Source organism: Mastomys coucha, unplaced genomic scaffold, assembly GCF_008632895.1.
Source record: "Mastomys coucha isolate ucsf_1 unplaced genomic scaffold, UCSF_Mcou_1 pScaffold7, whole genome shotgun sequence".
In the NCBI taxonomy this organism is placed as follows: domain Eukaryota; kingdom Metazoa; phylum Chordata; class Mammalia; order Rodentia; family Muridae; genus Mastomys; species Mastomys coucha.
The window spans coordinates 93,114,005-93,134,531 of record NW_022196913.1 but is presented as its reverse complement, the minus strand read 5'-3'; the positions used below and the strand labels follow the sequence as shown (position 1 = coordinate 93,134,531).

Below are 20,527 nucleotides of genomic sequence, written 5' to 3'. Positions count from 1 at the left end.
GAACAGCAAAATAAATATCCTAGAAAAGGGGTTTACTTAACAATTTGAAATAATTTCACCCATTCCTATCTGAATTGCAGATATGAAAGAAAAAGATTGTAATTTATATTTGCATTTGGTTAAACCATGAAGTTATACTTTGGTGAGACAGAACACTGGGCATTGTTTATATCCATTTTAAAATTCAAAGTCCCTCCAAAATGATTTATATAGAATAATGTTTGCTTTTTAAATTCAAAGAACAGATTTCATCTCTAAAGCAAAATAGCATCCTGTGAAAATATAGTTTTTTTTTTTTTAAAAATAGTTAATTTATTATGCATACAGTATTCTGCCAGGAATTGAACTCAGGACTCCTGGAAGAGCAGCCAGTATTCTGAACCTCTGAACTATCTCTCCAGCTCATGAAGTTGTAGCTTAGAGGCAGCTTATAACTTGAATATCATAGGAGCGCCTGCGAGTGCCTCCACCACATGCTCTCTTGTCTCACTCAGTACTTGAGGACACTTTTTGCTGGCTTGCCTTTTCAGTCCTTATACTGTGATTCTCATGGCTGCCTTAGCAACAGTGAGAACTATGGGGTGGCGACAGGGCACTACCATGCTACTTTCTTCTTCTCAGTGAGTTACAGAACTGAAGGGTTTATGCCACTCCTCTGATTGGGGTCAAATAAAGTAGGGTCTACGTTGAAGATCTCGGGAATGTCATGGAAGGCCCTTCCCATCTTTGTCATTGGATCAGCTCTAATAAAAAGGCAGCTCTTCCCAAGGTCTAGGGCTAGGGAGATACCTCAGAGAAGAAGGCGTTTTACACTTAAGCCAATGACCAGTGGTCATGGAGCCCATGTAAAGGTGCAAGGAGAAGCCAACTTCATCAAGTTTTCATCTGTCTTCCACATGTGTGCCACAGCATGTGCATCTGCACAACATGCATGGCACCCACATGGATAGGATAATCATAAGGAAAACTCCCCACAAAGAAAACAAAATGAAAAACCAAAACCCAAACCAGATCCTTAGGCTGGAGGTAGGGAGAAGGACACGGATTTTTTTAAAAAGCCAGTATACAGAGGGTAACTTGTAGAATGACCAGGGCTGAGCTTGTTCTGTAGGGAGGTGGGATGGAACACAGCCTAGAAAGACAAGGCAATTCTCATTCAAACATGCTGTTTGTTTGTTTGTTTACTGATTTTGTTATTTTGAGATAGGGTCTCACTAAGTAACCCTGGCTGTCCTGGAACTCGCTCTGTAGATCATGCTGGCCTGCCTCCTAAGTGCTGGGACTAAAGGCATGCCCCATCATGTTTGGCGTTCTCTCTCTCTCTCTCTGTCTCTCTCTGTCTCTGTCTCTCTCTGTCTCTCTCTGTCTCTCTCTGTCTCTCTCTCTCTCTCTCTCAAAGAAAACACAGCTCAAGTTTCTTGGGATTATTAGATTAGAAAAGTTCTTACATGGCTCAGACCATCTTTTCATTTTTCTTTCCGTTATTCTCAGCTTAATTTGCCACTGTTAGCCGAGAATGAATTTTGGCCCATATTTCTCCTGGTTCACACAGGAGCTCGATCCCCACTAAAGCTGCTGATAGCCCGATCTTGCACCTCTTTACTGAGATGCATCTCTGCAGTTTAGATGCAGCTCTGACAGTTGCCTTCAGTGGAAATCTTGATGAGAAGGGCCATTGGACCTCATAAGGCAAGCTGTTGAGTGGGATTTAATGCTTTCCAAAGACAGCAGGGGGAGAATGAGAGAATGATTGTTATTGTAAGGGAAAATATTTACAAAATCACCTTGCTAGGATGGAAAGAATGATCACAACTCAGCTTAGGATGCACTCAGGTATTTCAGAGGTAAAGAAAGATCCAAGGAAGAGATTTTGGTGAGGACCCCAAATATGGGTCATAGGTTTCAAATACTGGCTGGGACCCCACGAAGAAGACAAGGCAGGATGAACAAAGGCGTCTGTTTATTGCCTCAGCTCTTAAAACTGCTGGGCCTGCTTACAGACACAGCTCATTGGCACTGATCACTGCTTGAATTTATTAGACATTGGTTTAAATGCTAATATCTAAGCACTACCCTTAAACAAAGAACATTCATTCAATTACAAGTTTTTCATTATTTTCCCTTTTGCCAAGAGATTTTTTTTTCTTCTATTTTTCCTTCTTGTCTGCCATGGTTTCTTATGGCTCAGAGTGTACAGTTGATAGGTTGGCCAAAATCAACAACAACAACAAAAAATGTGGTTTGTGGAGGAGAGGTAAGACATTGCTTTGCAAATATATTTTTTAAAGATTGAATTGATGTGGTTTGTATTTATTTCAACATCCCTGAATCAACTGTGAGAAAGCATTTCACATCTCATGGTCTAGTGAATCTGTTTGCTTGATGTCATCTGATCTGATGCCATAAAGGCCAGGGTTGGGTGACTCTGATCACTCTGATTCCTGGGACAATTGACTAAGGGATGAACTCCATATTCAAAGAAATGGCATGGGTGCATCCAAAACTATCATTTAATATCTGCTCTTGGGCACCTTACTCTTTCTTGATTTTAAACGTGGTACATATGCATTGCAAAAACCAGTAATTTTCTAAATGTAGAATTTACAAATATGTTATATTTGTAACATATTTGCTAAGGAATTTATATATATGTATATATTGTGATATATATTTCATCTACCTATATACATGGAGAATAGAAGACAATGAACTGAAAGGCCAGACAATCTGATTTCATAAAATGTTGCAAATATCAAACTAAAGGACGTTTTTTGAAATGCAGTTTTTAAATAAATCAAACTCTTATGTATTTGCGTTTGTTCCTGCGCCTCATCCATAATATTGATGAACTTTTTTCCTAATACCAACCACAATTATTTACCTCCAGAACACACTTTTATATCTTGTCACCAATTACTTTTTACTTTAAACACCTTTCTATTTTTGTATGTTTATTTCTCAGTAAGATTTTCTGTCCTCCCAACTTTGTAGAATTATTGCTATTTTTCTCTGTGAATGTATTGAATATTTAGGTTTAGGATGAATTAGTATTTTTCTTTTCTGGTATTGATATTTTTGTCTTTAAAGTTGGGTGCCCTATGACTTATATAGATTTTTCTAAAATTGTGGTTTTCATAATGCTTTAATATATTCTTCTTTAAGATGACTCCATTTTTAATTTGTGTGTATGTGTATGTGTGTACATGTGAATGCAGCAAGTGTGTGTGTGTGTGTGTATGTGTGTCCACGAGTGCGTGTGCATGCGCGCATGTGAATGAAGTATTTCTTGAGGCCAGAAAGGGAGTCAGATCTCCTGGGGTTGGATTTATAGTCAGTTATGAATTACCTAATATGGGTGGTCCAAATCAAACAAGTCCTCTGTAAGAGCAGTATGTGCTCTTAATCATGAACCATCTCTTAAGCATCTATTTATTTTTTTATTTTTTTTATTTTTTTTGAGGAGACAAGGAATCAACCTCAGCTCCTAGAATATTCTTGACGGTAGGTTCTATATATGTATTATTAAATTCATATCTTGATTTTTTTTTTAGTTAGATTCTACTATGAGTAGAACTTCCAGTTAAGTCTTAATCATATTGTGCCCACATATAATAAATTGGACAAATTTTCATCATATTACATCCTTTTATTTATTAAACTTTGGTTGGCTTTTGAGATTTTTAGACTCTATCATATGCAAACAGTGGTATGGGGTTTGTTTTTGCCAAGTGGAAGTTTTGTTCCAGTTATGCCAGGTAGACATGGATGTTATGGTTAGAAGAGACTGGGCCAGTGCTCTGTTCTGATCATATGTGTTCAGACTGGTGTTGAACACTCATGTTCACATTTCCTTATACATTTGGTGGTGGGGATAGCTTTCCATTCAAAGTCTTGCTATGCAGCCCAGGCTGGCCTTGAATCCTCTTGTCTCTCCTTAGCTCTTGATCATAGGCATATCATACCCAAGCCCAGCTAGCAGTATGGAGTTTAAAGTAAGAAATGAAATCTTATTTCCATAGGGGCACTCACCATTACATATGTATAGTAATAATAATCGTAATCGCGAGTAGAGCCTATGTTTGTTATTCTGTATATGCATGCTATCCTGACATACATTTCACACAGGTTATTTCATTTTCAGTTCTTATTTCAATCTGGAATTGGTTTTATGATTCTTCCATTTTACAGATAAGGAAACTGTGGTTTATGTAAGTTGGGCAACATGCTTGAGGTACCCAGGGAGCAGGCACTGAAGCCAGGCTTCTCATCCACAGCTTTACTGCATTTCCACCCCAATTGCTTCTAAGTGCCACTCTTCTATTGGTGACATGGCTAGTCCCTAAGCTGCTGTCTTTTGCCTCTTATTTGAATGGCAGTGTTATCTGACTCTCCATGGACCAACACATCCGGATCCTGCAAAGGTAGATGCTTTGAACTTCAAGAGGTTGGACCTCCTGACTGTCGGTGTGACAACCTATGTAAGAGCTACAGCAGCTGCTGCCATGATTTTGATGAGCTCTGTTTGAAAACAGGTATGTGACTTCCGGATGCCTCTCACCTCTAGCAAAAGGCTCAGTGACACCTAGCTGTTATACATTTCTGCTTTGGCCTATTCACATAGAGGGTTTTAGTTCATTTCTTGAACAACTGATGGTTTTATGAAAAATGTACTTATTATGAATAACTTGCTCAACCACTGGGCCCAGTCAAAGAAGGCACTTTCCGATTGCAGGTACCATAGACTGAAAGTACTAGGTTTAAAACTAATTCTCTGTATTCTGTACAAATGGAAACCATGAATAGAATCAATCTGGGGTCTTATGCTCTGGGCAGCTCTGAAATCTTCTTCTAAAAATTTCCTGACCTTATTTATCCTGTAGTGGAATGGTTATTAGAACATATGAATGCTCACAAGTCAAGGGAAAAGTAAGCTTTGTGATTTTGTTATCACACTTATTCTGTTTTCAAAGACAAATAGTTTTAGATAGGACTTTTTGGAGCATCTTGCATATTCATTACCATGTCTCTGACCCTGGGCAAAACCTCATGTGATCTACCTAAGAAGAATGGCAAGAATCTTTGCTTTTTTTTTTTTTTTTTTTTTTTTTTTTTTTTTTTTTTTTTTGCAGGATCTGATGTATTTCTTAAAAATGGCATCAGACTTTTACAGTCATTACAAAAGAGAAACGAAAAATCTGGCAGCTCAGTAGTTGAGGTACATCTGAGGCCATCTAAAACACACTGGGTCTAAAACAGCAGCCATCTCCTCTGGACTGGTACAGCACCCCCAGGCTCTGACCACGCATGCTCAGGCCCATGCAGCCTGGCCGGATTCCCCGGGGGCTGCAGGTGCCAAATCCTTGCTTTGAACACTGGAAACTGATTTCTTAGCTCCCTTGACAAATTATTACTTATGTGCATGGGTGGTATTTTGGAAAGCCCAACTTACCATTGTTACTTGTCTGATCTTTTTAATGACATTATTGCCTTAGTTCCTGATTTATTTGAAAATCAACATAAACTACCTTACTAACTGGGACTTATTTTCCTCACAGCCTGCAAAATATAAGGGCTTCATTAGGTTACATTTTTGCATAATACATTTTTTTTTTCCGAGACAGGGTTTCTCTGTGTAGCCCTGGCTGTCCTGGAACTCATTCTGTAGACCAGGCTGGCCTCAAACTCAGAAATCTGCCTGCCTTTGCCTCCCAAGTGCTGAGATTAAAGGCAGGCGCCACCATTGCCTGTGCATAATGCGTTTTCTAAGCAAGCAGTCACATTTTTGTTATGGATTTCTTGTGGAGCTTCTACCAGGTTCTTCAGCTGTAAATCTGCAAGCTTAGAGCTGAGGCTCTTGTACATTGAGTTTATGGGTGTGATAGGCATCCCTCAGAGCTCTTGGACCCGAAGACATAAGTGCAAACCTACAATCTGTGTCTGATGTGCACTGAGAATTTTAGAACCTTTTCTGTTTCTCCCTTACCTTGAGCATCTTGTCCCAGTAAGTTACGTCAACCTTCCAACATTCTGCTCTGAAAACTCTTTGCAAAACGTAATGCATCTGTAATTCTAGCTTAGTTCTCTTTGAATATAGCTCACGCCCTTCTTCCTAGTTTAATACAGACTATAACGACATTCTGTCAAGCACATTGTTCTCCAATGTCTAAAGCCAACATGTATTGAATGTGGAAGAATCAAATGTCAAATAATAAAAAGTTGAAAGGGGAAAATAACGTTTCATCTTTAGGTTCTGCTATGCCAATACAGGAAGCAAGCCTAAGATTTCAGTATAAACTCTCTTTGTTTAGGGTGTCTGGATATTTTATGTAAATTTACGTGTGTACTACTTATATACACAATCATGTGGGAGGCAGTATCTTTTTAAACACCATACTTTCAAATGGCAGCATAGCATTCCATGAAACAACTGGAACGGAATTCATTGACTGTTCTACCTCTGTCTATTCAATTACCTAGCAAGGGCTCTTCTTGGCAGAATGTCATGAAGGAGCAGCCTTGTTTTAGAAGAATATCATTGAGCCGGGCAGTGGTGGCACAAGCCTTTAATCCCAGTACTTGGGAGGCAGAGGCAGGCAGATTTCTGAGTTTGAGGCCAGCCTGGTCTACAGACTGAGTTCTAGGACAGCCAGAGAAACACAAGGAAACCCTGTCTCGAAAAACAAACAAACAAACAAAAACAAAAACAAAAACAAAAAAAGAAGGCTATCATTGCTTCTACTGAGTACACATCTTTGAAGGTGAAGGCTTGAGATGTCCGAGTGTACTTCAGTTTAGAGATGCTCTCCTTGATGCTTTACCAATTGGTCAGTAACCTTCTGTTACTCCATCCCCACCTTTGCTTCCCTTCCTATGGCTGAATGACGGTGGTGGCTGTTGGTTACATGCATGTGGTCTGTCTTTCTGTCTTAGATATGCGCTTCAGGAAGACGGAGCTTTTGTGTTTGGCACTTCACTATACCTTTAGCACTCAGAGGGTGGTAAACAATGAGACAGACCAATGATAGGAATTGGGAAAACTAAATACATGGATAATCCATGAAAGCTCTTTAGGCCACAGTCCTTGATGTCAAGAATCGTAGTTCATTCCCACCACCATTCTAAAGAAGTTTAATAAGTATTCATTGATCAGCTAGAATGTGGTGGTTAATCTCACAGTCTTACATCTGAGATGAAATAGAATAGTGACTGATAATATTTGTAAAAAAAATTTCCTTAAGACTTGTATTCTTGCCCGGCGGTGGTGGTGCACGCCTTTAATCCCAGCACTTGGGAGGCAGAGGCAGGTGGATTTCTGAGTTCGAGGCCAGCCTGGTCTACAAATGAGTTCCAGGACAGCCAGGGCTACTCAGAGAAACCCTGTCTCAAAAAACCAAAAAAAAAAAAAAAAAAAAAAAAAAAAAAAAAAAAAAAAAAAAAAAAAAAAAGACTTGTATTCTTTAAAAAAATCAATTAAAAATATGGCCCTAGCACTCTGATAAAAGTGAAAAGGTTCTTTTTTTTGAATGTTTCTTTGAAGAGCTGAACCCTGACCTATCACTCAGTTGAGAGTGATATTTCCTTTTATTTTATCTCCGTTTACCTCTTTAGGAGGCCTTCTATAGATGGCCCTTTTGGTTGGTTGGGATTGTGAGGCCATTAATACTTCTCTGTATTCTTTCTCTTTGTGGTACTCAGGGCCATTCTTGAAGGGTAGGATCCTTTGTTTGACTTTCTGGGTTTTGCTTTTGTATGAAAACTCAGTTGTGTTGTAAGTTCCCCTCTGCTTTGAAAAATTTGAAATTCATCCTATCTGTAAGTTCTCCAAATGCCTTCTTGGCCTATGGCTGCTGACTCAAGCTTCGCAAACAGATTCAAAGATGTGGGCTTCTGGCTCTTTTTGTTGGAAGCCCTTGTAAGCAACTGTGGCCTCTTTCATTTGGTTTGTGCGTGGCAGCAAGAACATTTCCTTGTGTTGATTTCAGCTCGAGGCTGGGAGTGCACCAAAGACAGATGTGGGGAAGTCCGAAATGAGGAAAACGCCTGTCACTGCTCAGAGGACTGCTTGTCCCGGGGAGACTGTTGCACCAACTACCAAGTGGTCTGCAAAGGTACCTGCTTTTAGACCGCCTTGAGACTTGAAACACTGGGCGTGCACTGAGCATCCTCAATTCTCTGCCTTTAACACCTTGGGTGTTGAAATTTGGAGGTCAGAAAGAATTGTAGTTTTTTTTTTTTTTTATTTACTTCTTTTATGTGTGTGTGTGTGTTTCACCTGTATGCATATATATGCATCATGTGTGTGCAGTGCCTGTGAATGTCAGTAGAGGGCATCAGATTGTCTGCAACGAGATTCACAGATGGTTATAAGCTACCATGTAGGTGCTGGAACTAAACTTGAGTCTTCTGAAAGAGCAACAAGCGTTCTTAACCACTGAGCCCATTCCTCCATCCTCTGAATTATACTTTTTAATCTTTTTAATATTCTTTCTTAGTTGCCACCTTCTGAATTTCAATGATTAGAAGCAACAAAAAGCACATCAACATTTTAAAATTAGGTCAATAATTAAGATGCTTCTAAGTGTTCTGTTTTGGTTAATATCAGGTTTCTTAGCACCAGAGCCCGGCATTTGGTCCATGAAGTGTATTGAGAAAATGCTCTATTGGAAAAACCATGTGTGAAGGCCAGGGATTTGGGGTTGGGATTGGCAGTGCAAGCTGTCGTGGGTGAGTCTTGCCTTGGCTTGTACGATGGCTAACCTAACATGGTTCAGAATCACCCAGGAGAAGGGTCTCTTTAAATGCTTGTGGGCAGAATTAATGTGATCCCCCGATTGCATTAATTGATGTGGAAAGTCCCATAGTCTCAAACATAGAATTTAGATTTTTAAATTTCATTTTATGTATATGAGAGGCTTGCCTGAATGCATGTATGGGAGCCACATGCATGCCTGGTTACCATGGAGGTCAGCAGAGGGTGTCAGATCTCCTAGGATTGGAGTTATGGGTGGCTGTAAGTTACCATGTAAGTGCTAGAAACAGAGCCCTGGTCCTCTGCAAGAATAGTATAAGCCCACAAGACACATATTCTTTTTTTTTGTTTGTTTTAAGATTTATTTATTTATTTTATATATATGAATACTCTATCTGCATGTACACCTGCATGCCAGAAGAGGGTATCAGGTTACATTATAACTGGTTATGAGTCACCATGTAGTGCTGGGAATTGAAATCGGGACATCTGGAAGAGCAGCCAGTGCCCTTAACCACTGAGTCATCTCTCCAGCCCCCTTAAAATAACATGTGTAGAATTTGTTGATAGTTTCATGCACCATATACAGTGCTGTTTTCTGCCATCTTTCACTCATTTTCACCTCCCTTCTACTCCTATTCTCCCCTCCCTGGAAGAACATTTCCCACATTTACATCAATATGTTTTGTTTTGAGTCCTACCAAATAAAACCATGTCTAAGTCTATGACTTAGGTTTACCTGCCCCTCCCCTAGAATTTTGCAGCAGCCAGTTGGTCACTCTTAGGCTGATACTTAGCTGTTGCCAACCCCAGTCTTGCACAGACCCATTGCAGGCAACTGCAGCCTCATGGGGCCTATGATTGCACTGGCTATGCCATGCTCAGAGGACAACATTTTACAGCTCTTCTCCCTATCTTGTGTATTCTTGTATTCTTTCCACACCTCCTTCCACAATGTTCCTTGAGATCTAGACACGGTAGTAGTAGCGTTTAACCGGGAAGACGCATCTTCACTGTGGGCTGATACATTCCTTGGATTGTATACAGTGGAGCTGAGTACTAGCATGCAGTATTTGGCTCTGTGCTTTCTAATTGTGAACAAGGTGAGACAGGCTGCTCCAAACCCCTGTTGCCTTCCTTCCCTTCCACGGTGGACTATGCCTTGATCCATGAGCTGAAATAAACCTTTTCTCCTCGGAGATGTTGTTTTCAGGCTATTTTATCATAGCAGCAGTGAAAGAGACTCTGCGGGGAAGGGTAAATCACAGAGTCATTTGAAGCACTGGAGTGTGATTTTGTTCCCAGTGCATGTAAGTTTGCCAAGACCCCAGCAGCAGCCCAGGACTTGGTGTGCTTGCTAGTGAAGACACTAACACATCAACAGATCCAGTTACACCCAAAGCTTTACTTGTACAGTATGCACATGTATGTGTGTTGATGGTAGAATACAATGCTTTTATGATATTAATGGTCTGTGGTCTCCACAAAATATAAAAGCTACACAACTGATACGAAAGCGTTTCAGGAACCACATCAGACACTTAGAGGTGTTTAAGCAAAAAAATCATGGTTTTTAATCTATAGGTTGCATCATCTCTTATTTCCTCCATTTAGTCTTTTTCCTGGCAGAGAATGTTTATAAAGCATTTCTGTTAAATGACTTCAGGTAATGGCCAGGGAGATAGCATGCGAAAGACCCTAGATTAAACCCCTACTTAAGAAATAAATGGTGTGTGTTTGGAGAGATGGCTTAGGGGTTAAGAGCAGCGGCTGTCCTTCGAGAGGACCTGGGTTCAATTCCCAGCAACCACATGGCACTTCACAACTCTTTGTAACTCCAGTTCCCAGAGCTCTAGTTCCAACACCCTCACGCAGACATTCATGCAGGCGAAACACTCATGCACATGAAACTAAAAATAAAGAAATTATTTTTAAAAGAAAGAAAGAAGAGATTTAGAAGTTGGTTTGGTAAGGTGTAAGTGGATCCGAAACTGCCTTTCCTGCTATTGCACTGGGAAGCTTCCTCTACTCTAAGAGTTACACTTTTATTTTGAAATTCATCAAGAATTTATTTCTCCTTTTCTTTTAATCTTTATACAGTAAATATAACAGGAAAGTACAAAGGCTTCAAGGAGAAATGCCCTGGAAATCATTCATCATCGAATGGTGACAGGTTAAGGTCCATTTTTGGTGGTTTGAATTCTTATTTCAATACTTTAGTGAGTCTCTTGTGGCTGCCCTAGGTTACTTGTGCTTGCTAAAGCTAATTTAGTTTATTTCCTAGCCTGCCCGGTCATCCAATAGTTAAATGGTTCTGGGCCATGGAAGACTTCCAGTGTTCTTTATATGGAAGAACTTTCTGTGGGATATTGGTCATAATTTTTATATCTGTTCAATATGTAATTTTTGTCTGTCTTTGAGAAACTTAAGGTAAATTCTTATGGATAATTTTTTCCCCAAAGAATAGCATCTCTGTATCTTTTACATTGCTTTCCTAAAACAACAGAGGCTGGGCCTTTTTATGGATAAGATCACTCACAGTGTAGAGATTAAAAGTCCCCTATTGGAAGGCCCTTCTGTTTGACCTCTAATGATGCCTATTGGGCTACAATGTAACAAGGCAGATTCTATCACAAGAAAGGAAGATGTTTCATTCTTGTGGGATCCAATGAAGTCCCAAGAGACATGCCTCAATTCCTTGTGAGAATGATGCTCCCACAACCTCCTTTCTTTCCACTAGACTCCACCTCTTAAAGATTCTGCCACTTTAAGCACTGCCACATTAGAGATGGATAGTGTAGTTCCTGGATTTCTGGGTATAAACCACAGCAGAACCCTAATATAATATTGACATTGGGCTGAGGAAATAATGGGTCAGTGAAAATATGAGAATTTGAATTCAGGTCCCCTAGAATCCATGTAAGAAGATGGCAAGGAGATAGATGAAGACAGTTAGATCCTGGAGTCTCACTGGAGTCTAGCCAATGCACAAACTTCAGGTTCATTGAAAGACCTTGTCTCAGAGAATCAGATGGATAGTGTCTTAGTTAAGGTTTTATTGCTATAAAGAGACATCATGACCAAGGCAGTTCTTGTAAAGAAAAACATTTAGTTGGAGCTGGCTTACATTATCAGAAGTTTAGTCCATTATCATCATGGCACGAAACATGGCAGCATGAAGGCAGACCTGGTGCTGGAGAAGCCAAGAGTTCTCTACATCTTTATCTGCAGACAGCCAGGAGGAGATTGTGGGCCATATTAGACATAGCTTGAGCATGGGAGATCTTAAAGCCAGCCCCCACAGTGACATACTTCCTCCAACAAGTCCACACCTCCTCATAGTGCCACTCCCTATGGGCTAAGCATTCAAACACATGAGTCTATGGAGGCCAAACCTATTCAAACCACCATAGATAAATGACAGAGAAAGACACCTGACATAGACCCGTGGCCTCCAGACATGCAGGACTTATGTTCTCACATCTTGATGCAAGGTAAGAGGGAAAGACAGCTTGGGTTTTGATTTGTAAATCAAAGACTATATACATACTCATCAGAAAAGTCACTCTTGTAATGTTTTATCTGTTATCCTTGGATATTATTATAATAGCATAAACCCTTTCTCTACCAGAAGGGAAGTTGTGTCATGCTTTCTATGGCTGTGAGATCTTTAGTGGCAGGGGAGAGAATGTTCCATCTAATGACCAAATAGTTTATTTTTGGAAGGAAACAAACATGAAATCTTGTCCACTGACGCCACAGTTTTTTTTTTCTTTTTCTTTTTAAATCTACAAACCGTTTAGGAGCTGAAAGCTGAAATAAACACCATTTGAGGTTATTAAATCTTAGCTTTCCCACCATGTATGGGTGTACTTTAAAAGCCAGAGCAGACACTAGACTTCATTTCAGAATTTCTTTTTAGATGCTGTCCCATAAACAAGGACCAAAGAAGACACAGAATTTGGCATTGCACTCTTACTCTCTGGGCGGCGCCTATAAATAGACTCACGATAAATGGCCCCGTTTTTTTTTTTTTTTTCTTTTTCTTGTAGGAGAATCACATTGGGTAGATGATGACTGTGAAGAAATAAGAGTTCCTGAATGCCCTGCAGGGTAAGTGTATTTTGTCTCATGGATATTATGAAGTATTTCACATCCCTCAATAAGCCAAACATTTTAAGAGGGAAATGCCCTTCTCCACATAATCTTGTGTGAGTTCTTAGAAATATGTTGCCAGTCAGGCTATCTCAAGGGTTTTAAAAAATAAAATAAAACTCAATTATGTGATATTGTGTGTATGTGTGTGTGTGTGCGCGTGTGTGTGTGTGTGTGTAGTGTGTGTGTGTGTAGTGTGTATGCCACCACTCACACTATAGCATGTGTGTGGAGGTCAGAGGACAACTGTATGGAGTTGATTCTCTCTTTCAGCCTTTACGTGGCTTCCGGGGATCCAACTCAGATTGGCAGGTTTGCAGGCAAGCAAGTCAGTTGCTGAGCCATGTGGCCAGTCTTATCTTGCAGCTTTGATGGTCTTTTTCCTATCGCTACTGTGCTTGCTGGAGTCTCAGTGTCTGCTGTAGCCCACCAGAGTGCATCTGCCGATCTCCAGAGGATGCATTTCCTGCCGCCGTTCTCTGCCCTACCACTGCGCCTCCCCTACAGTATTTCCCCCGAGTTCTGTTCTTGCCTTCGTTCATGTATGAGGGAAGGCAAGGGAAGAAGGAGACACTAGAACTTCTAAAGTTGTTATCCAAGAAGGTAGCTTCCACCAGAGCTGGCAAAAACCCGCTTCTCTGCTGAGGAGCTGACTTACAAGGCAACAGCCACACTGAGTGACACCTATGCCTTCCAGGAAAGTGAGACTCCATGGGCCTTTACAATGCTTGGCAGAAAATATATCCTCAACAAATATTTTTCATAAAGTATTTAGTCTTTAAATATTTATGTATGTATATAATCCAGCCTGGGATGCAGAATTTAAGTGTTTAGATATCTTTATTTTTCCCTCCTCTTAAGAATCATAATTAGGCATAAAAGGAAGGAGAAGTAGACATCTCAACATTTTGGATATGTGGAGTGAGATGAAACAATTTCTGACTGTTTATGTAGGACCCCCTTATAATATGTTTTTCTTGTAACTTGACTTCTAATAGATACAAGCTAAGAGTTGCTCACTTAACTTCAAGTTATTAGGAAGAACTCTGTATATTATTCACTATTCTCTTAAGAATGACCAACTATACCCTAAGAATGCTAAAGTCCTGTGACCTCCTCCCAGCCAGTAGCTGGCTGTCTTAGACCTTGCCTTGCCACAAACTGCTGGCCCACCTGGGGCAAGGCTTCCTGACTTAAACAAAGCCATTTTTTTAGGCCTGGATCAGTGAGTCCTTTGCCGATAGACTTTTAAAAATTCTTGATAATTTAAGTCACCTTGGAAACAACTTTATAATAAACTTGAAGGAGTACTTTTATGGTGCGTGGGTCTAGTGGAAAGCATGCAACTGTTGTTAATCTCACCTCAGTCACGTATTCATCAATTTACTAATACATCTGAGAAGTATTTACTAAAATTGGACTTGGTGGCACATGCCTATAATCCCAGCACTGAGGCTGAGGCAGGAGGATAATGAATTCGAAGGCAGTCTATATAGATAGTTCCTGGACAGTGGGAAACTCTAGAAGGGAAGCCATTAACAGATAACTAAAAAAACAGGATATGCAATAATGTATATATGAATACAAAGGAGGTAGGTATATCTCAATATCATGAAGGAATTCGGAAGCATGGGCAACTAACATAGAAAAGGAAACTTTGAACTGAGTTTTAAAAAGGAGATAAGAACTTTCCAGGTTCAAAATTATATAAAAGACATACTTTTGGCAGCTGCTGCTGTATTTATTTATTTATTTATTTATTTATTTATTTATTTATTTATTTATTTAAACTATTGCCAAAGACCATTGCTTGTAAGGTAGGAAACAAAAGCAGAGTCAACTACTTTCTCCTGGCTATAGTAACTTTGCCCATGTAACTCTGAACTCACTCTATGCCTCACGCTATGTTGTTGGGAGCCCAGGCTCGTTCTCCCTTCTTGTGTCTTTCTTTCTTTCTTCTTCTTCTTCTTTTTTTATTTTTTTATTTTTAGTTTTTTGAGACAGGGTTTCTCTGTATAGCCTTGGCTGTCCTGGAACTCACTCTGTAGACCAGGCTGACCACCAACTCAGAAATCTGCCTGCCTCTGCCTCCCAAGTGCTGGGATTAAAGGCGTGTGCCACCACTGCTCGGCCCTTCTTGTGTCTTTCTAATATTGATTGGTCCTAGTCTTTGAATGTGACTAGATACTGTGGAATGCCTGTGGCAACAGTTTCTCTGAGACTCACCCTGTTATGGTTTAAGGTTTGTCCGCCCTCCATTAATCATCTTCTCTGTGGATGGGTTCCGCGCATCATACATGAAGAAAGGCAGCAAGGTCATGCCCAACATTGAGAAACTGCGTAAGTCATTTCCTCACTCCATGTTCTGATCCAGGGTAGTCATTGCTCCGCTATAGGCTTCCAGAGTGTAGAGACACTGTCTGTCTGCCTTCCTGTCTGTCTGTCCCTTCCTTCCCTCTGCCTTCCTCCTTTCCCTCCCTCCCTTCTTTTGTTCCTTCATTCCTTCCCTTCTTCTTCCTCCTCCTCTTTTTCCTTAATAATTTTCATTCCATCATTGGAAATAAAAAAGCAAGTAATGTGTTTTCCATAGTTGAGAAAATGAATTTTATACATGAAGTGGTTCTGGGTGGTTTTCCTGTCCTGATAACTCATTTTCTATTTCCAGGGTCCTGTGGCACCCATGCTCCCTACATGAGGCCTGTGTATCCCACAAAAACCTTCCCTAATCTGTATACGCTGGCCACTGTAAGTATTTGTCTTCAAGTAATATATCTCCCAAGGTCTAATTTAACTCTGGAATGACTTGAAGGCAGGGGTTAATTTTTTAAATATAGAACATGCTTTAATTAAAAAATCATTTTTAATATGTGATTTGGAAATCTCACACAGCATATTTTTCTTGTATCCTTTCTTGTCTTCTGACTCTTCCCATATCATTCCCCATTTCCTACTCCCCAACTTCATGATCTTTCTCTCTCCTAAAGAAAACAAAAACAAAGATGGAAACAAAAGAAAAAAGTCACTTAAAAATATAGAGTTTGGCTTGTGTTGGTTAAATGTATTTGTTTGGAGTGTGTGTGCGCATGTACATGTGTAAGTCAGGGAACAACTTGGGGAGTCAATTTTATCCTTTCTCCACATGGGTTCTGGGATGAAACTCAGACTTTTAGGCCTGAAGGTGCAGGCTTTTACTAGCTGATGTAGCTGGATGACCTGAAGGGGAATTTAAGAGCATATTGCTCAGGATTACAAGAAAATCTGTTTTCTTCCATTTGCCTCTGTTGTTCACACGCAAAGCTTTGTGAATGACTAAATTGCAAAATTAAAATTATAGCTTTTTCAAGCATTGTTCTAGCTGAGCTTCCCATTAAACTGTCAACTTCAGAGAAGTCTATCTTATGTCTTCTGAACTTTCAAATAAGAATGTTGCTTTCAGAGCTTCTAGGTTTTTCTTTTCTTTTTTCTTTTTTCTTTTTTTTTTTTTTTTGGTTTTGGTTTTTCCAGACAGGGTTTCTCTGTGTAGCCCTGGCTGTACTGGAACTCACTCTGTAGATCAGGCTGGCCTCAGACTCAGAAATCCACCTGCCTCTGCCTCCCAAGTACTGGGATTAAAGGTGTGCGCCATCACCACCCAGCCTCTTTTTTTAGGTTTTTATTTTCAAACATTTCAAACTCTACCTTATTTTCTTGTTTCAAACATAATTTTCTACTCTTATGATTATTTAAGTTATTGATTTGAAGAAGAAATAGAATGATAAATGGAATCTTCTTTGGAGACATGTATACATTTCAAGTGAAATATTAAAAACATCCATTTTGTAAAGTTTCAGCAGTCAAAAAGACAAATATATTTCTTGCTGCCATCTTAAATTTCTAAAACAACTTAAAATTAGTTACAACTCATGTAAAAACAGACTCAAAACAAAGGCTATACAAATACTACTTGATTTGGTTAATTCAATATTGTTATAAAACCCTCTATGTTAAGAAAATTGATAATAGAATTAATATATGTAGATCATCACAATGCTATTTTAACAATAAAATTGCTCTTACACAAAGGGTTTATATCCAGAATCCCATGGAATCGTTGGCAATTCAATGTATGATCCTGTCTTTGATGCTACTTTCCATCTTCGAGGGCGAGAGAAGTTTAACCATAGATGGTGGGGAGGCCAACCGGTAAGTCGTAAGTTCTTTGTGTCTGTGGACCTGTGGTCCTTCAAAGATTTTGCGTAAAAAAGGGATGTTTTCATCTTTTGATATTTCATGTGTGTGTTCATGTATGTATACATTTTTATGTGTATATATAGTATATTTGTGTTGTATGTCTATAGTTATATACATATGGGTATATAATATGTACATATGTACACACACATACCTATATATGTATATGTGATCTATGTATGTACATGTATGAACATAAGTTATGCTGACAAAAGTGTGAGATGATAAATTTCTTCTGCTGGATGATAGTGGTAGAAATGTATTGTGGTTGAATGTCACAGTTCCTAGATGAATGAACAAATATTATTGATTTATTAAATTTGAGGATATAATGCAAAAGAAAAAGAACTATGAGTTCCCAGCTCTTTTGATCTCCAGTAATATTATAAACAGAAAGAAGAATGGGTTTCTGGAGAAAGAGAATGGATTAAAACTCAAGGGAAATTTATAGGTTATTTTATTTAATCCATTTCAATCATACAAGGTAGGTGTAATAATTGGGATCCTACCTTAGAACTGAGGCAGAGACTGACACTTTGAAGAAGATTCTGTTGTGTACCCCAGACACTTGGGCAGAAAATCAAAAGGCTTTAGGCAGCTTCCCCCGGTGTTTTTCCTGTGACTGTATGGTTAGGCAACCTGCTTTGGTCAGACACAAGAAAAGCACTGACATAAAGCCATGGTTGTTGACTGTCTAGAACTGGACTTAAGAGTACAAGCTGCAGGCCAGGAGGCTCAGAATCACCACAGGAACATAGACCAGAGCACAGTCAATCAGATGTTCAGAGGGAGAATGGAAAAATGGTTGCATCTCAGGTCTCCGAAGCAACGGTCAGGGAGGTGGCTTGTTAGACCTCTGCACAGTCTGTCCAAGTGTGAGAGGGGGAGGCAGCATCCTCCCTTACCCCACATAGCCGACATGCTGAGACAGCTTGAATCTGAACGTTCACTGCCACAGATGGGCAGAATAAGGAGTGTCAGCTAGACGTGTGTTATAAGGTATCACTTTCTGAGAGAAGGTCATCTGTTGGCAAAATAGTCATCTCACTTAATAGGTAAATCACTATGCAAGGATAAATGTGGGCTTTTTTTTTTTCCTTTTTAAATAAACACTGACCGACTTCCTGTACGCCTGTAGAAAAGGCCCTTTATAATAGATGCTCTGACTTCGCTGTTTTTATTCAGGCTGGATTCCCAGAAGGCTGTAAGGACTTAGTTTGTGATCCCAGTGAAATTTGCCGACAGGGTAGATTTTACAAGTTTATGATAGAGGAATATTTTATAAGCAAATAAAATGGTAGCAATGTGAGCATTATCTGACTATTGTTAGTTGGTCTTTGGTAATAATTTGATTATGGAAACCAACTCTCCTGAGGAACTACACGGGTATATGGAGATGAATGGTAATCTGATGTCAACACTGCGTGTTGACATTGAGCTTCCTCTGGGTTAGCATGACTCAGTAGCCGAAAAGGCCACACATTCATTACCTCCTGTAGACACCCAGCAGAGAGAATCTGCTAACCTGTCCCATGAAGTAAATTCTCTGTTCTACTTCGTTGGCCTGCTTCCTCGCTAGCTCTCTGAGTTGACACATTTGACCAAGTCTCCTAATGCTCCCCAAGATTTGTGGTCAAACTGATTTGTGTTTCTGTCTATCATCTTGATCAAGTCAGGCGCCATGAGGATACTAAGGAACATCATAGCTATATTTTCAAAACTCACTGTATTGAAATCCATCTAAAGACAATACAGACAAAAACTAAAGGTAACTATTTGCTAAGTATACCAGCATATAGAGCATGAAGCACTATCTGAGATGATTTGCATATATTCTAGAAGCCTCTAGGCATTAAGCACTATAAGGAATGATTTGTCTGTGTTCTAGAAGCATGTGTAGAAGCAAGTCTATTAGACTTGGACATTTTATAAAGTTCCCAGTGAAAATATAATTTGAGTTAATTTGAGTAGAAAAATTATTTATAAAAATATTAGACTGGTAATTCAATTTAATTTAATTTATTTTTTCCCCCCGAATGATGAAACTCTGTAGGACATTTGGCTAAATAACACTAAATAAATAAATAAGGTCAGAGGCAATGCTGAGTAAGGGCCACTTCTCGTTCCTGTTTAAAACCTAGCAGATAGAATGAAGATTTGGGAAGTGCTCATGTGGAATTTTGAAGCTCCATAGTTAAGTTTAAAAAAAAAAAAATCACTTCTACAAGTTAATTTCACCTTTAAAAGCAATTGGTCATGATCACTCTCACTCCGGAGTCTCTTTCAACATGCTCACATCTGGGATGTATATTGGAAAATTACCATGCACTTTCCCATGATGCTGTGCATCTCACTTGTGTTTTAGTGGAGTCCCATAGGGTGTTCTCTTTTTTGACAATGCTTTGATATAGTCCTGCACCTTCTGATGAAGAGGCCAGTGGAGTACTCCCGTGTTCAGGTTAGATCAGGACTCTCAGACGTGTGTGTATGTAACTTCAGTGCACTGACTCAGTGTGCACATTGGAGAAACAAGTCACGCTCACTTCCCAACTCAAGTCTTCTCAAGTCAAACTTCCTGGGGGTTTTTAAGTGGAGTAGATGCGTTCCTGACCTCCTCAAGCTGCCTGGCCTTGAATTCCTTCCCACCCTTATTGATGGGGCAGTGCCCTTCCTCCTGAATGAATTGCAGTCTAAAGCGAGGGAAGCATGCTCCAAAAAGAGATGGCAGAAAGCCACACAACTGTGTTGGAGTGAGTTTCCAGGCCAGAGGGATGGGCCTGCTGGGAAGTACAACTTATTGCCTGCTTTTCCTATGCCCTTTCCTTCTGCCTCTTTCCCAAACGCTGTTACAGGTCTGCAGGATGCCCCTCCCCCACAACTTGTGTTTATTTTTGTTCTTGTCGCTGAGTAGCTGAGTATTGAACCAAGGGCCTTGTGCATACAAAGTGTGTGATCTACTGCTGAGCACACCCCCAGCAGCTCTCTGTCCTAGCTCTTAAGGCAGCAGTTCTCAACCTGTGGGTCGTGACCCCTACAGAGGTCGTATGTATCCTGCTTCTCAGATATTTACATTACAATTCAAAAGAGTAGCCAAATTACAGTTATGAAGTAGCAACCAAATAATTTTAGGATTGGGGGGCGTCACCACAACATGGGGAACTGTATTACTGGGCCACAGCATTAGGAAGGTTGAGAACCACTGTCTTCAGTTACTTTAAGTCAGGAGAAGGTAACCTCCCCTTGAGGTACGCAGCCAGGAAGTGTTTCTTTGCAAACCAGGCATTAGTCTCTTAATTCCGTTCCAAACTTCAATTGAGCTACCTGTCGTAGGGCTTCTATTGCTGCGATGAAACACCAGGACCAAAAAGGCAAGTTGGGGAAAGAAGAGTATAT

At 39.8% G+C, this 20,527-nt stretch overlaps 1 protein-coding gene across 5 annotated transcripts in view; it reads left to right on the top strand.

The window, feature by feature from the left end:
- The window catches only part of Enpp2 (ectonucleotide pyrophosphatase/phosphodiesterase 2), a 119,708-nt gene that overhangs the window by 39,587 nt on the left and 59,594 nt on the right, over nucleotides 1–20,527 (top strand). For all 5 annotated transcript variants that reach the window (XM_031358303.1, XM_031358306.1, XM_031358305.1 and 2 more), the window contains exons 3-8: nucleotides 4,377–4,532; nucleotides 7,983–8,108; nucleotides 12,802–12,862; nucleotides 15,147–15,244; nucleotides 15,570–15,649; nucleotides 16,967–17,086. In XM_031358303.1, the coding sequence (XP_031214163.1) occupies nucleotides 4,377–4,532; nucleotides 7,983–8,108; nucleotides 12,802–12,862; nucleotides 15,147–15,244; nucleotides 15,570–15,649; nucleotides 16,967–17,086 (641 nt within the window). The remainder of the gene's footprint in view (nucleotides 1–4,376; nucleotides 4,533–7,982; nucleotides 8,109–12,801; nucleotides 12,863–15,146; nucleotides 15,245–15,569; nucleotides 15,650–16,966; nucleotides 17,087–20,527) is intronic.